Raw genomic sequence first — 18042 nt, 5'->3', positions numbered from 1 at the left:
TCCAAACCCTAGCCAGTCACCTTACCTCCACTTCCCCACCTGCTGCTAAACTGCATCTTGACACCCCTACCCCCTTCAATTTAAAGCCAGTCTCTTCCTCCTATGTACGCTCCCTCCTAAAAAAACTCAAACCAACCACCCTAGCGGCTGACCACCTTCCTGCGGAATTCTTACAAATTGCGTCTGATGAAATAGCCTACCCCATATCAATCCTAATAAATAGAACTATAACTGAGATGAACATTCCCTCCATTTGGAAGACTTCCTATATCATTCCACTTCACAAAGGAGGTACCTCCCTGGAAACGTCAAATTATAGACCAATAGCCATTCTGTCCCCGATAGCGAAAATCATGGAAAGATGCATCCACAAACAACTTCTTCACTATCTGACCTCTAATAATCTCTTCTCCAATGCCCAGCATGGTTTTCGCCCACATCATAGTACAACTACTGCCCTCATTTCCTTTGTTGACTCAATCAACAACAATCGTAATAACAAACTCATATCCTCTGCCCTCTTTCTGGACCTATCAAAAGCATTCGATATGGTCAATCATCAATTCCTTCTCAACATCCTTGAAACCCTACGTCTGGACACTCCAGCACTAAACTGGTTCAATGCCTACCTCACTGGTAGGCAACAAGCTGTCCTGTGGCAAAACAGAATATCAGGACTGCTCCCTAATACCATAGGTGTTCCTCAGGGCTCGATACTGGGCCCACTTCTGTTTTCCATCTTCATAAATGACCTTCAATCAGTCATCCCTAAATCCACCTGCATACAATATGCCGACTCCACCTTAATCTGCTCCGGCGTCTCCTCTCGAATCTCCAAATGACCACACAACATTGTTTTTCACTAGTTGAAAAATGGTTCACTGACTTAAAACTCCTACTTAACCCAGCTAAAACCAAACTATTACTTTTCTTCCCAACGTCTTCTCACCTCTAGGCAAAGAACTCCCAAACACTAACAACATAACCTTTCATATTAAATCCAATAATGGGACCCTCATAACCCCTGTCACCAGTACCAAACTGCTAGGTGTCACTATTGATCATAAGCTCAAATTCGACATACACATTACCCAAACAGTAAAGTCTGTTAACAAAAAACTAGGATCTATGTACAGAATTAAAACTTCCTAACTCCCACTACCAAATTAACTATTGCCCGCACCCATCTCCTCTCTTCCCTCCTCTATGCTTCCCGATCCTCTCTTTTCTCAATAAACGTGAACTTAACATGCTCTCTCTTGCCTACAACCACACTGCCAGATTTATTACAGGTTCCCCTTATCGAACCCATCATTGCCTTAATCTGCGAAAACTTGGCTGGTTGGAACTGCCAAATCTCCTCAAACTTAGCCAACTCGCCGAAGCTTATAAAATAATCAACCATCCTGATAGAACTCCCTCACTGTGAAAAATTCTGACTCCATATACTAACCTCAACAGTCTCCGATCATCAAACAGCATCCAGATCCTAACCATTAAAGCAAAAAACTCAGGTGGGGATGCCCTTTACGCCAATTCCATTGGCAAGCAGTGGAACTCCCTGCCAAACAACCTTAGACTTACTACTTCCACTCAATCAGTTCAAATCTAACCTTAAAGAATATCTCTCCACACAATGGACATGCCCATGTCGAGAACCTGACTAACTACATATCTCATAACTTCTAGTCCCATATCCCTAGCCCATTTCCCTAATTGCAGATCTCTAAAATCTCTTTCCTTTTAGTAATAAGGAAAATCTCTGATTTCAGTCTATTTTCCAGTATCATTAACGAAATCAATGTTTTGTGTATAACTTCCTGTCTGTCCTTTTGTCTTATATAACATCTATGTAAATTTTCATTCCTGCATATGTAAGCTATATTCTCTTTTTTGTAACAATACTTTGAATCTTGTAATTTAAATATGTACTTCCATTGTGTATTGGAGCTTTTCTCCTCGGGCCTCTACTGAAAACGGATATGTATCCAGCTAGACCAGCCCGGTTAACAAATGTAAAATAAATAAATAAATAAATAGTTTCAAAAGGTTGTAAAAAAAAAAATTTTTTTACTTAAAATTTTCATAGATATCCTTTTGTTTTATTGGTCTTAGTCTCCTGGCAAAACCAAGATTTGTAGTGTTTGATTTTTCCCTGCAGTTGTTTTTAAGCTAACAGATCTGTAATTCTCCTGCCTTTATTTTTATCACTGTACTACATGTTTGGATCAGACAGTGTAGCAGTATGAAAACCAATATCTGCTGAACCTTTAATGATTGAGAATGTTGTCCATGCATATTATACATGGTGAATGTAGCATATGTGTATATACTTCATGCTTCGTAATATATGCATATCCCTGATTAACAACGTCACCGGATTATTTTTTTCTAATGCATTTTGTAAGTGATGCCAGTGCCCTCTCCTTAACATCTGCCTAGTTCGAAGGGAAAATTAATGGAGTGCATCACCCACTCATAAATCTAGTGTCATATTAAGTATAATTTACAAAAAGTATAATTTGTTATCCATGAAAGATAAGACTTAATGTGCTGTTATTCAATTCATATAGCACAGTTCAGAATTCATTTTTTAAATTCTTTTTATGCAGTTAACTTTACGTGATCCAGAATTCTTAATTGTCAAATTCTATGTAACACTGGGTAGCACGACATTCTGTAAATGGAAGGTTTCTTTTCTTTCCACAAGTGTATTAACTTGTTAAAGTTTGGTTAATCATAAGTTGTTTTTACTTAGGCTGAAACTAGGCTGCGTGGTTTACTGGAACATACAAGGTAACATACCAGCCTTTTCAAGAGGGAAGGGTTGCTGTAATGGTTAAGGTGTTTGCCTCACAGACAATAAGGTACAGAGTTTGATTCTCACCTTTAGGAAGTTAGATAGACTTAAAATGGCCCAGAAGGGCAGCTAGCCTATTACTTAACCTATAAACCTATAAAAATTAAAACACACTGACTTTAAATTAACGTAATAGCTGATTTTTGTTTAATAAACACCCCCACACACGCACTTGGAGATTCAGTAAGATTGCTATAAAAGTGGTAAGCCCATTTTAGCACCTGTGGTAGCCATTCCAGTTCAGAAACAGCACTGCTGCAGTGCTTTCCCCATAAAGATGCATCACTGTGCTGGGCTATCTCTGTGGCCTATGGTAAATGCTAATGAGCTATTCCAGGCAGAGCAGCCTATGCTAATTAGCTGTATGGTCTGTCCCCCAGAAGTACCTGTTGAGTAAGTCAGTGAATCACTCAGCTGTATAAATTACCGAATCACACAGCTGTGTAAGTTAGCTCAGCTGACCGTGTGAAATAACATGGCCAAAAGTTCGCATTCACTAGTACATACCTATGAACCTATGCCCATGCTATGGAATAGACTTCCCATACATGTCAAACAGAGCACCTCACTGGCCCTCTTCAAGAGAAATCTTGAGTGGATGGGAAATAGAAAATTCACCCTGGGGATCACTCCAGTGGCTCTACTTGACAGAGGCACTGGAAACTAAGGTCGGGTGGCACGATGCCAGGGTAATCCTATGGGCTAGGCTTTTAAAGGCTCCTGGACCATTAGTCTAGTACACACCTATGAATCCTTTTGCAGTGAGTGACACTGTATTACAGGTAAGTGCTGGGGCATTTAGCAGACCAGGTAGTAGCAGTGGTGGGTGAATGTTTTTTTTTGTGTGTATGTGTGTGTGTGTATGTATGTATGTAGAGGGTCAAGTGGTCTCGTGAGGGTGTGACTGTGTCTTCCTGGGTAGATGTAGTGGGGCAAGAGTTGTTAGGGGATAGATAGGATAGGTGTGATTTGGGTGTGACCTTGTGTGAGATCAGGGGAGGGGTGTCTGTGTACATATGTGTATACATGTATGCATGCACATGAATGTTGGAATGTTTGTGTAAGGAGGGGGAGCTGTCATACCTCCAAACTCCCCTAGGCTAACAAGCAGTTCCTGCAGTATCGGGAGGGGACAGTAGCACCAGGGATGGCCTTTAAATATCCCCTAAAGTCATTTACAAAGTTAATTGACAATGGGTTTGCAGCATGAAATACAGGTGGGGGGACACTTATCACCAGGGATTGAAATAAACAGGGAAAAACCTTTGAACCCTGTACCCTCAGCACAAAACACAGTGCATTTAGTACAGCTTTAGTTTGCTATGCTGCCACTGGACAACAGGGATTCATATTAAATATTATATTAATTCACTTAAAAGAGGTTAAAATAAAACTACAGGAAATGCTTGAAGTGTTTACTGACAGTAGGTCATTAACAGTTTAGGTTTAGTTATCTCTGCTAACAGAGAGGGTTTTGTACTAAGATGTCATATGAGCAATGAAGATGTATGAAACTTGCATTGTTGACTGACTAATTGCCTAGGAGGTATGGGGAAACAGAGCAGGAAGGGCAGTCAGGGACAGATGTATAGCATAGAGGTCTGTCCGATTTTAGGGGAGGGGGTGTACCTTTAAATGTCTGTGCTATGTTCTTTAGGACAAATTCAAAACACTGGATGACACCAGGAAGATTTTTTTAACTGTTTCCAGACATTAAAAAAAATTAATAGAGCAACATGTGGAGTATCACAATGCACTTTCTGAGAAATAAAAAGTACAAAACTCTAATATCAGAGATTAACTGATTGTAACAAGCCATTATTTAATAGGGGGAGTTAAAAATAAGGGGATATGTCAGGGATGTTCTTTCAGCTCGGGGCAGGTAAGAAGTGTGTGTGTCTGTGTGCGTTGGAGAGTGACTTCGAGGAGGGGGGGTGTCTGTGCCAGCTCAAACATGAAAAACCCAAGGTGCATACCACAGGCAGGTGCGATTTGCACTAGTGGTAAGTCAATTCAGTGACATGAAAATTAGCCTGTACTGAATTCTTTCCTCCTTGTGCTAACATGCCAGTGAATCCCTTTTTCAGAGATTGTGGAAACGGCCCTTTTTGGCCACAGCTGTTATCATCCACCATGGGATTCTTTCTGAATCCCAGAGAAGATTCCATGGATGATTGCGCTCCCTCTGTTATTCACTTGTTGCTTTGGTTCTGTGCTACATAAAATAAATGCTACATTGCTTATAATATTCTCTACTGCTTCAGATGTTTGTAGCCTGTCTTAGTAGTAATGTCACTGAAGAGAGAGATATCAGCTGCCTACAATTAGAGTTTAAAGTTGAGCATTAGCATTTCAGAACTGGTTTCCTTCCTTTCTTCCTAAATTATGTCACTGTGACAGGATATAATTGGTATTTATTTTGAACTAGTTGTCAGGCTTAACCCAAGACTGAATTCTTGTTGCCAGGGCTGATCCTGCTAAGATACTTAAATGTGTATTATTCACTTAGAAATTTTCTCAAATGCTGGAATTTTTTTAACATGTCTTTTTGTAATTTTATGTTTTTGCAGGAGATGGACAAGATGGAACAGTTGGAGAGCAGACTGAATTCTTATGAGATGTTTGGACTTCCCAAGATGCCTCAGCAACTATCTTTTGACCAAGACTCTTGGGAACAAGATGACTCAAGTCTCTCGCTGGAAGAATCGTGGCAGGATATTGTTGCTGCCCCTGAGGTAATATTAGGATTATTTTTTTTGTCCAGGCAAGTCGCAGTTGCCGCATGTATTTATCATCTTTGCTAAGAAGTCTGTAGATGTCAGAAAATCAGGTTATCCTCTGCCTCCTGGATGAATGCATTGAAATTTACATAGAGCATTTTGTATAAAGATGCAGCCTTTTTTCTTTCATCTGTCCCTCTGTATTCCTAGGTTCATAGATTTAGTACTACGCTAACTGCCCTTGTGAGCTATTTTAAGCTTAGCCAATTACCCCATGTGAGAATCAAACCCTGCATCCTATGTCTGTAAGGTAAACACCTTAACCATTATGACAGCCTCCCACCTCCCTTCACTACTACTTTTTATTTCCCTTTCTTCACATAACAAATTGTGCTAAAATGCTTTAAGACATGTTTATGACTTTATAGATTAAGAAGAATGTAACAGCCAGCAACAGCTGGAAAGAAAATGATAAGCCAAGACTTGGACAAAAAGAAGCCCAAATGAGTGAAAAGGGTTTGCATTACCGTATTTCTGAGTATTACTTTCATGAGAAATAGACAGCAACCTGGAACAGTTGTGGTTTATACTTGCCTCACAGTCTGAAGGTAAAGATCTCAGAAAACGGCAGTTGGATAAAGTCACTTTAATATACTAAGGGTGCAATAAAGTGTAATTTTTAGGGGAATGGGATATGAGTAGCAAACTGAAAACCCAGGTTTGCATTCCACAATTTGCAGATGCATACTTTGTAGCTCTGAGCAAGTAATTTATCCAGGGTAAAGCCCCTGGGTGGCTACTTAAAAATACTTGTGCCTAGTTAGCATAGCTTTTCCAACAAACACTGAATGAAGTGGGTAATTGCCACATCTAATCCATTTCACGGATTTGCATTTAAAATTCACTTCATTCTAACATGTTATGTAGCCACATACTGATATGGCATCAGAAACTGTTGCCCTTAAGTTGGCACCATCTCTCTTCCCCCCACCCAAGTAAGTACTACCCATGCAGTAACTCCCTCAAATTATCATATTGATAATAAGGTACTAAGCACACCATCAGTTGTGAGGGACTTGGGCACCCAGGTTGATAGCAAACTGACATTTGACCACCATATTGCCTCCGTTGTACAGAAAGCTTTCTGCATGGCCCACCTCATTAGTAAGAGCATCTCATTTAGGGACAAGGTGGTCATAACATCCCTGTATTCTTCACTTATAATACCTATTACTGAGTACAATTCCCCTTTAAGCATGCACCTCACAAAGCACATGCAGCAGCTGGAGACACCATAGAGGTTCCCTCACCAGGAGAATCCAGGGCCTCAAACATCTACCCTACAGACAGGCTAAAAGTCCTATCCCTCTACTCAGTCTCCTCAGACTCCTCAGAGGTGACCTCTGACTGGCATACAAAGCAATCACAGACCCCGCCCTGATGGGACTGGTGCATTGCTGCATATCTGCAAGTCAAGCTCCACTTGAGTAACCTGCATATGTGACTTCAACCTGGTCTGTGATATCAATAGGACTCGGCGGGACAGATGTGTCCCAGAGAACTCCCCCTTTTGTGGAATAGACTCCCTCTCCACATAAAGCAGAGTACCTCATTAAACCTTTTTAAGCACAACCTGGATAACTGGATAGGGAACAGAAAATACATCCTGGGATTCCACCTTTGTCCATGCTGGACACTGGTGTATAGGGTGCTGACTTGTTGGAACATGGGCTAAATTCTTGACTAGGCTTGTAAGGGCCTCAGGGCCAATAGCCTAGTAACTTCCTATGATCTTAACTGTGTCTGCAGAGTAGTTTTGCATTGCTGTTGTGCTGATGAAACTCTGTGACCAGAAAGGGTTGAAGCTTAAGCCATCAGATTAGTGGTCTGTGCATGTCAGGGAGAGAGAACACAAGATGACTGCAGACTGCCCTTTCTAGTTTCCGTATTCATCCGTCATCACTTGGAGGATGGAAATAGGCAGCAGAGGACCATGTCACATGCATCATGGGAGATTATAAAATAAAGCAGCTGGCATTGTGCAGTAACAGTCAAACATGATTTAGCTTCTTAAAATTTTGTAAGATGTACATTTTTTCCCTGATAGGAGTAAGAGTGTCAGCATGTTTCCAGACAGGTTTTTACATGTCAATCCTTTAAACTGTGCATGTGCATCTGAGATGGACTCTGTCTGATCCAGGATTACTTCCATGAATTATTCCTGTTGCTTGCTGGGATAGCTAGCCTGCAGCTCTACTGCAGTCCTGAACATGTGGTATCAGAAAATGAATGAATGGAATGGATAGTTGATGTTATAGCTTCATAAGTTTGCACTAGGCTTATCTGCCCTTGGGTACCATTTAAGCCTAGCTAAATTTCCCATCCCAGAGGTAGGAACCAAATCCCGTACCCTGTATCTTAGGTAAACACCCTAACAATTGTGCCACTATGGTTTTTAGAACTCTATATTTTTTAAACTTTTTTTACCTAGGACTTGTATAAATTGTACTGTTTAAAGTGCTGAGAGTTATTGGTAGGCTGTAATATGTTGACTCTATTACTAGTGTGTAGGCAGAAAGAGTGGCAATAATTAAGTAGGATGGCCTTTTACCAAAAGTAAATGACTCCAGAATGGTCACAAACTATACACCACTGCTCTCCATTTCTACAAAAGTCTTTGAAAAAAAAATGGAAGTAGATGAACAACTTCAAGATTATGCCCTACCCAATACAATAACGTCCCAAGGACATTGTAGTTTTCAGCCAGATTTCATCACTATGGCTGCCACCATAGGGTTGCAGTCACACATAGTATGAACTTTGAGAGTGACTGTGTATAATTTTGGGGGAGTTTTAGCTTTTGTTCACCCTTTTCTGTTGCCCCTCTGCTACTTAATATCTCTTATTTTGGCTGTTCTGTAGGTGAGTTCATTGGTCAGTCTTGTAAACCTCACTTAGATGTTTAACTTTGCCAGCCATAAGATATTGGTATATAACTTTGAGATTTCTGGAATTTATGTGGACCAGTTCATAGGATCATAGAAGGTTACTAGGCTATCGTCCTGGAGGTCATTTCAAGCCTAGCTGTTTTAGCCCAATGTAATACCACAGATACTCGAGTCAATACCCAGGATTGTATTTAGTAAAGACTGCCTGTGTCCGGGAGGTTTGTGGGTGCAATCCCCAGTAAGAGTTTACAGTGCCTCATCCATGTTCCTTTTGCACAGTGTCATAGAGATGCTGTGCTTCACATGAGTTGGCAGCCTATTCCAAAGATGTGTCAGTCACTGGGAGACAAATGTGTCCCTCTAGTACATCCTATTCAAGTCACAGGCCATATTTAAGTCCCTGGAATGGGTAGCTCTAGCCCAGTTTGCTGTCTTAGTCAAAACATCTACCATTTTCTTGTACAGGAACTTAACTTTTCATTCACCAGGATCTCTGATATATCACAGGTCTTGGTCCATGGCCTGCATCACTACAACCCAGGGATGTCCCAGATCCGACTTTGTACACCTGAGCAGGTAGTTTTCTGGGGTTTTTGCCTCCATCATCCTCTAAATTCATTGGCACATTAGCAGAAGCTGACCAGGGTATGCACTAATTCAGGGTGCATCATGTCTGTGAACATTGGGTACTAGAGCCTTGCTGTCTGGAATTCCATCACAGCTCAAAAAGGAGAGAACAGTGGATACCCCAGACAGTGCCGTTTGGATGCTTTTTTTGCATCTTAAAAACTTGGTTGCATGATGTAGAAACAAATCGTTTAACAGGCAGCCAGAGTACATCTCAGACAAGTTCCTGGAGGCTTGTTACAGAATTAGGAGGTTCCTTTCACTGGCCACAATGGAATCCAATGGAAGAAGAGTGGAATCATTATGGATCTAGTTGCAGTATACTTCAAAAGCAATTAAAAATGAAGAGCTTTCAGTCACCGCAAAAATAGTGCAGTGTTAACCTTGTGGCTTACCTTTTTTAAACTGCTGCCATACAAAGCTTTGCAAATGTTTTCTTACAGAGAGCATAGCCACCCAGGTAGACCATCTGACTGTTGCCTTGCTTTCTTAACCTATTATCTTCTGACAGAACCCTGGCTATTAATGGGGGTTCAGATAAACCCCCGTCACCATTAGAATATGTGTTGTAGCGTGCTCTGTCACCACCTTAACATTCTAGTGCAACAGATAGCTTTGCTAGTAGTTGTCCATCTCTACCTAAAGTTAAAATGGCTGATGGAGCTGTTTAGTAACTCTGAGACAATCTGATGGTTGGCAGTCAAGAGGAAGCTAATTGAGCAGCCTGTAGCCCAGTTTAGTTGTGTGTGCTGAAACCAAATGATTTGTACCAATCTCCATCCCTAGAACTTCAGTGAGGCCTATTAAAGCATTGAGCTGAGACAGAGGCTTTGAAATGGGACTTGGCCTAATATACAATAGATATGGATTTATTAAACACACTCAGACTGTCCTCATAATCTTTGTGTACCTTTTGTCTTTAAAGAGTCAACATTGTTATGGGAAAGGAATTCTTTGTATTTTATTTTGCTATTGAATCTGATGACAGATGAAAGCTGTCTGTACTGATCATATTGCTATCTTAATCAAGAAGTGATTTATTAAGTAAAACAAGTACAAAGTCAATGCCAAATAAAAAAGGCCTTTGCTTGGCTGAATGTCTTTAGCTGCACAGTAATTTAAAGACAGCATGACAAGAAATTCAGCAGTTGCCAAGACATAACCTGATTCATTTGATTTTTATTCCTTACTACAGACACTTACTCGTCGCCAGTGTCATCAGCAGGAAGCTATATGGGAGTTGCTTCAGACAGAGGCCACATATATCCGGAAGCTGAAAGTCATCAGAGATGTAAGTAGTTTTGTTTGTTTGTTTGTTTTACAGTTGGCTTGTCCCTTGCTGAAAACACGTTTTAGTTATTGGAATGGTTTGGTTATAAAGCTGACATGGAGGAACACAGCACATGATACAAGGGATTCTGTGATGGCAGAGATGGAAGAATATGGGGCTAGGGGCAGGCCTGATGCAGCTAGCTTGAGAACTAACTTGTGAAGAGAAGGTTTTGATGACGTGCTCTTAACTCATTCAACCCCATAATGCCTTTTTTATGAACTTCTAGTTCACACCCATAGCTCCTTATGGCATCCAGAACTTTTTTGCCTCTGGTTTCATTTACTAACTGGCTTACCAGCTAATAATAGGCAATATTAGAAAGTGCAAGGCGTTATTAAGAAAGTGATACTAGCATTGTTAATCTAGGATGTCCTGCAATAGAAAAAGTAATCACTGTTCATCACTTGCTCATATTTTTTTATAAATTAAAGCCCTACATGTTATTGAGGGATATGATGTGATATGCCATAGTGGGAGATAGGACAATTAATTATTGTCTTTCTATATCCCACTATACCTGATATATTACTAGTTTTTTAGTAATTATGAAAATAAACAATATTTCCATATGTACTTCATACTTCAAAAAACAAGTAACTTACACACTGTTGCATGACATCAGGTGAAATTAGATGTGATAAAGAAAATGTCTCACATTTGCATTGTAACTTGCACATTGTGAGAAATAATCAGTGTTATTTATACTGCTAGTTATACAGTTAAGCATATCTTATCTTTCTGTAAATTTATCAGTAAACATGCACTCGGAGGAATTTTTTGTTGTCATGTGAAAACATACGTCTGGTTAACAAAAACATCATATGTCTAGGTTATATAGTTTCTAAAATATGACAAATGGTTTGTAAAAGTTTAGCAAAGAATATAATGTTAGGTTTGTGTGCATTATAGTATAATATATAAGGCTATGAATGCACTATTATCACTGCAAGGAATGCTTCTTACTGATAACATTGACATATTTTTAGGTTTCTAGTTTGGCATAATGGTTAAGGTCCTTGCCTCCAATGCACATGGTACTAGATTCAGTCCTGACCTCCGGCCAATCCCTATTTTGGAGTTTGCATGTTCACTCTGTGGGGTTTCTTCCACCGCCGAAAAACATTGAACATCTCAAACTCACCAAAAGAATTGAGCTGTGAGCAGCAGCACAGACTCTATATGGTTCCCTGTAGGGGAAAGAGTTGTGTAAACCGACCACTTTGGGCATCTACTGTGGTGAGTAGTACCCTCATGAAAGGAGAACACAGATCACAAACTGAGCATTGTGGCAGGGCTAGAAACTGTGTAAAATATGACTCTATGTGATTTGGTCGTGTTGACTTATATAGCCAAATGGGCATTTCCCGGTGATAAGTGGATTGAGAACCCGGCCTACTCTATGGACCCATACTACAGTGGGAGAGGTGTATGTGCCATTATTGGCCAGTGTGTGCCTGCCATAAAACCCAGCAGTGCTGGGTCAATAATTTACTGGCCAGACAGTGCCCAATTGCCCAGCTTGGGTTACTTGGGATAGCTCTGTTGTGCAAAAGCTGGAAGTAAAACCAATTAGCCTGGTAAACATGAACTAAGAATTGATCACTCAGTGTAAGTTCACCCATATGGGGTGCAGCTTGGAAGTGGGTGACATGATGATAAGGGTGGACATCCTGTGTATCTAAGAGACAAGATGGAAGGGCTGTGCAGCAAAGCCACTTGTTTTGGGTTCCAGAGTTTACTACTCATGAGGAAGACAAGTTAGAAATGCTGTGGGAATTGTGTTGAGGGAGAGGCTTCAGAAGTCAGTAAGTGATGTAATCAGAATTAGATGCTCATGGCAGTCAGACTCCAGCCTAATGGTTGGGCAGTCTTCATAATCTCAGCCTGTGCCCCACAGCAGGGTTGTAATAGTGAGAAAGAGTGCATTCAAACAGCAGTTACAGGACCTACTTGATAAAGCAAGATAACATGAATCGGTGATAATAATGGGTGACTTGAATTCACATATTGGGACAGAGATAAGATATGAAGACTGCTTGGGTTCACATGGGTGGGGCAACAATAATAAAGAAGAAGAGGTAATTTTAGTCTTCTGTCTGGCAAATGGTTTGATAGTAGCTGGCAAATGGTTTGATAGTAGCCAACACATGGTTCAGAAGGAGAGACTGTCACAAGCTCACATAGAAGAGTGGACAACATGCAACTCCAGTAAACTTCCTTTTAGTAATGAAAGGGCACTGAGGTATAATCAGTGATTGCAAAATCATCCCCAGTGAAACAGTCAGCCTGCATAAACCACTGATTGCCACAATCGGCTGCAGGCAGTGATCAGAGAAGGTTCAAAAGTCAACAGAGACCAGGATGAAGGCCTGGAAGTTGATTGGAGAAAAAACACAGCAGTTCAAGGAATTACTCAGGGGTCTATCACATCAAGAGGAGGAAATAGGTGGAGTTGAATAAGAATGGCAGAGCCTCAAAAATATGTGTGAGGACTACTGAACAGATGTGCAGCCTAGCCAGTTATGAAAATATGGTAGGTAAGGAAAGCTGGTGGTGGAATGCAGAAGTCCAGGAAGTCATCAAAAGAAAGAAGTGGCAATAGAAAAAAACAGACCAGGCTCGGAAGGAATATTGGTTGGCTAACAAAGAGGCTAAAAGAGCAGGTGAAGTACGAAGAACATGGCATCAGAGGCACTCTGCCAGCTTCTAGAAAGTAATTAGGTATATGACACAAAGAAACTATATCAGGTTGCAAGACAAAGACAGAAAGATAAAGAAGATAGTCAGACACTCTCCATAAGAGATACCAGCAACAACCTGCTCGCCAGTCCACAGGACATCAAAGGCAAATGGAAGGAGTACTTCTAGCATCTTCTGAATGAAGAAGACCCCACAGAAGCTTTACTGCCCTAGACATAGCCTATGATGATAGAAGAGCAGGAAACAACCATAGCAGACATAAGAACAACACTAAGGAAAATGAAGTCTGGGAAAGCAACAGGCTCAGATGAGGTCACAGCAGATATGGTAACGATGATGGGTAAGATAGGGGAGAAATGGCTCCTGAGGGTACCCGTAGCAATGTGGAGAGAGAAGCATATACCAGATGACTGTAGAATAAGTTTACTGGTGCCATTGTTCGAGAACAAAGGGGACATTCACAACTGTGGGCATTACAGAGAGGTATCAGTCTCCTGTCGCATTGCATGAAAGTCTGGAGAGGGTGATTGATAAACGAATACACAGAGTAATAGAAAGTAAATGGAGAGATGAGCAGTTCAGATTCACATCAGGATGCAGCACAACTGATCCAATGTTTGCAGTGACAGTTAAGAACAAGCCAGAGAGAAAGAAAGAGTCCAACTGGGCATTCCAAAACTTGGAGAAAACATATGACATGGTCCCAAGAAAGCTAATTTGGGGTACGTCTGTGGTGGTTTGAAGTCCCAGAAACACTGGTAGACTTGGTGCAGGCTATGTACAAGGACCCAATGACTCAAGTAGGAGCAGTGTTCGGTCCCACAGAGGGGTTTCCAGTGGGAGTGGGTGTGCACCCAGGGTTCAGCTCTGAGCCCATTGCTTTTCATACTGGTGATGGACTACATAGCAAATGGGTGTAGGGGACAGATCAACAAAGTTGCTGTATGCAGACAATGTGGCATTACTGGCAGACTCTGAGCAAGAACTTCAGCAAAGGACAGGGGAATGGAATGCAAAACCGAAGGCACATTGGATGCAACTGAGTACAAATAAGGTTGTAATGGCAGCAAATGGTAGGAATTCAGAAGAAGCTGAGAACTGAGATAGAAGGGAAAATAGTGGAAGAGGTTAACAGCTTCAAGTATCTGGGATGGGTGGTTGAGAAAAAGGGAAGTCAAATCTAGAATCAGAGGGGCTGCAGCCAACTGGGACCGAGTATCAGGTGTAGTATGTGACAGAAGAATGCCAAAGAAGCTGTACAAAACAGTGGTGTGACCCAATACTGCTGTATGGTACAGAAACCTGGGCAGTAAAGGCAGAGCAGTTGAGGAAGCTAGATGTGACAGAGATGAAGTACCTGAGATGGGTGATAGGATGTAGACTGTGGGACAGATGAAGGACTGAGAACAAAAGAGCTGAAGTAGCTCCAGTTGCAGAAAATATCAAAGAGAACAAATTATGGTGATTTGGGCACATGTGCAGAAAAGCAGAAGACAATCTGGTAAAGATGATTTGGGACAGGCTGGTATAAGGCAAGAGGAAACGAGGGTGTCCAGCAAAGAGGTGGCTCGACTGTGTGAGAGAAGACCTGAGACAGATAGGCATGAGTGTAGAAGGCGGCAAGAGACTAGCATTGAATAGAGAGAGATGGCGACAGCTGACACAAGAGACTGTCCCCATGTAGAAAATGGAAGAAAGGGGGATGATGATGATGATCTGTTCACAAAATGTTTACTTTTGTTCATCTTAATTGTTTTTAAGTTTATTTTTCAGAAAATGCTGTGGAATGCAAGATGTGTATAGGTTGTTAGAGATGTGACATCCCACACTACTTAGTTGTTGGGTTAAATTTGAAGGAAGATATGTTTGCAGAAGTGGAAAGGGACTTGCATTTGAGGACAAGTGGTCACTAAACAGTGTGGTTCACAATTAACTGTACAGTCAGAACAGTTAAAATTATAAGCTGTGGATATCGGGATGGCCTGTTTTGCTATAGCATGAGTGTGTGTCAAAATATCTGTATGAAACAGCCATGAAAGTAGTGTGAGAAAACTGTGGCAGAGATGTTGCGTCACTAATCCATCATTGCATATAATAGATATTTGAGTGAAAAAGAAAATTCTGATGCAGTTCTCTTATACAGCCACATCAAAACACAGGAAGAAGATGTGACAGTTTAGAAACTGTAAAGAACTAGAGATGAAGCAAAGTGTGAAAGATTAGCAAGCTAAAACAGAAGGAGGCATGGGAAAGGTATTAAAAAATAAGGAACCAGACTGAGCAAAAGTTCATTTCAAGGAAGTAGGGAACATTTTGTACATGCAAAGAGATGCATAATGGTCTTAATCCTTGCCCTGTCACAGAAAAAGCTGTCATGAAAAAAATTAATAAACTAAAGATGCTGAAGGTATGTAAGCAATAGAATATTCTGACATTCATTCATAATGTCAGACAGTTGGCATAGAGGATTAAGGAGCTGTTAATGAGCGGTTTCCTGTGGTCCAGTGGTGCAAGGTTTGATTCCCACAGCTTCCATTGTCTAACAGTGTGACTCTCAGCAAGTCACTTAACCAGATACCACACCTGGGCTGAGTCTGAAAAAGGTCCATGGAGATCAGTGCTCTACCCTGGAAAACAATTACAAATTAAAAAAAATGTAATTCTGGAGAACTGAAAGCACCTAATTAACCATTTGAACAAAGTGTGGGATAAGGGTTATATCTGTGAATGCTAAAAGTGGGTAGTGTGATTTCTCATTGCAAGAATGGGAATAGGACCAAGACTGATTATTTTGCATAATAAATGATTGAAGTCTGGAATTTGTTTTGCAAGAAACAGTACAACTTTCTCACCCTAAGTTAATTAACCCCCATCCTTAAAGATTTGAAGCTATGACTCCGCTTATGGCAACACATTTATTGTATCTCTCTTTCAGAAAAGGAACACACAGGAAAACATGGCATCTCACTCATGTTTCTTAACAAGAGGGTAAAAAAATTTCAAAAAACTATTAAACCAAGCAGATCTTTGAGTAATGCAGCACATTTACAGACATTAATTTTATTATGTTACGACTTGCATTTACAGTATACACTACCCAGAAGGGAAGGTAGCTGGATGAGATGGAAATAATTGTTTGTTTTGCACTCAGCCCCTCCCTGTCTGACAAACTGTCTCGCCCATGTCTGCACTCTGCTCAGCAGTTGCCTGTAAGAAAACACTTCATGGCTACGTCAGTTTCACATTTTCACCTTCTCATTAAAAGTCTTGCTGCTTGCGCATTATTTGCCATTTGCCTCATCACTGGTTTTATGTCATTACCTTTTAACCTTTTCCCACTGCAACCATCTCTTGCTTTCCCGTTATTACACTTTTCTCACCTCATACCGATGGCCATATTGTCCCCAGAGTCACCACTGCCATATTGTTTTCCTCTAGTCCTGCCTTAAAAACAGCGCAGGGTATTGTAACCTTGCATCCTCATTCCATCGTCTTAGAACGGTGCTGTAGCAAACTCAGAATGAGCTGTCCTTTCCTTCCTGTGTTTTTGTCTCCTTCCAGTGGCACAAAATGCCTACCACAGAACTGACTTTGTACATTTGATGTCAAAATGTTCCTGTCTGACCCGTGGTTTAACTTGCATTTATCTGCGAGCAATAAAACACCATCTTACCAGTACAGTGCTGTACATTTTTTTTTTTTTTGGGGGGAGGGGTTGTTTTCATAGAGGGAAGTATTGAATATTAGTAATTTAGTAGTCCTAAGTGATGCAGCATTAATGTGTATGTGCTCTTGTGTTAACACCTGTCCCTCATTGCGCAAGAAAAGTTCATATTTAGGAAGTTGCATACTGAGAAAAAGCATGAAAAATGTCAAGCTACTGAAATTTTAAGCAAAAAAAAAAAAATTCCTGTTATGTTTACTTTGGTTGACTGTTGTAGTAATAACCTTTATGATTTGCTGATTTTGGAACTCCAAGGCTAGCCCAAATACCAAAGACTTGTTCTCTTCCCCCAGGAAGCGGTGGGCACCTTCCCATCTGACCTCAAGCACAGTGGGGTATAATGGGTCATCAGCCAGCACCATTTCCACCTTTCTTTCATGCTGTCAGAGTTCAAAGTTCCCACATTAATAAGTACATCAGTGTGTCCAAACCTGGAGATTGAGTACTGTAACAAAGCTAGGTGCAAACTGAAGAATTTCTCTGTTCTGACCCCTTTATTAAATGTCTGGTAAGTCAAATCTAATGTGTTCCTGGAGTGTGGAAAACAAATCCCCACTGGAACTTCCACTCTACTTTGTGCTGCCTGGATCCAATGTGTGATATGTTCAACTGTCACCAATGCACTTAATTCTAGGACCATTAGGTATAGGTTCAAGTCGCTTCAAAAGTGCATAGAGAAACACGCAGAGCATCAGTGGCCTATGCCCTCTGTGGCATTCACTGGTTTCTCAGTTGAGCTCCCATGTAAAAAGAAGGAGCAGCATGCAAAGGGAACTGTTAGGACATCCAGATGGTAACATCTTAGTTTCCAACAGCCCTCCCAGGCTCCTGATTGTCAAAGGAGACAAGTGCTTTTACAGCTCCCTCTAACTGAATGCACCGATGAGATCCCTTCAGAGGTTGCCATGTCATCAGAACTGTCAACATTCACTCACTCCAAGCTCACCTATGGTTTAGATGGGTCCAGAGTGGCTATGCAGGCACTGCCTTGTTACCAAGGGGGAAGGTGGGTATCCAATGCACCTAAGTTCGCAAGAAGATCTTGGGAGGACAGTTTCCCTGGCCTCAGCCTCACCGCACCCAGGCCTTATCTGTAGGACTTATTTAGATAACTGAGGAATTCATTGGAT

General features: G+C 41.0%; 1 protein-coding gene across 5 annotated transcripts in view; it reads left to right on the top strand.

Moving 5' to 3' along the window:
* Nucleotides 1–18042, top strand: part of PLEKHG5 (pleckstrin homology and RhoGEF domain containing G5) — a 1795538-nt gene that overhangs the window by 1706278 nt on the left and 71218 nt on the right. For all 5 annotated transcript variants that reach the window (XM_044063030.1, XM_044063029.1, XM_044063028.1 and 2 more), the window contains 2 exons: nt 5431–5595; nt 10351–10446. In XM_044063030.1, coding sequence (XP_043918965.1) covers nt 5431–5595; nt 10351–10446 — 261 coding nt within the window. The remainder of the gene's footprint in view (nt 1–5430; nt 5596–10350; nt 10447–18042) is intronic.

This window comes from Protopterus annectens, chromosome 2.part1, assembly GCF_019279795.1.
Source record: "Protopterus annectens isolate FY-2018-M chromosome 2.part1, PAN1.0, whole genome shotgun sequence".
Lineage (NCBI taxonomy): Eukaryota > Metazoa > Chordata > Ceratodontiformes > Protopteridae > Protopterus > Protopterus annectens.
Note: the sequence above shows the minus strand (reverse complement) of the source record. Positions and strands in the feature narration are given on the sequence as shown.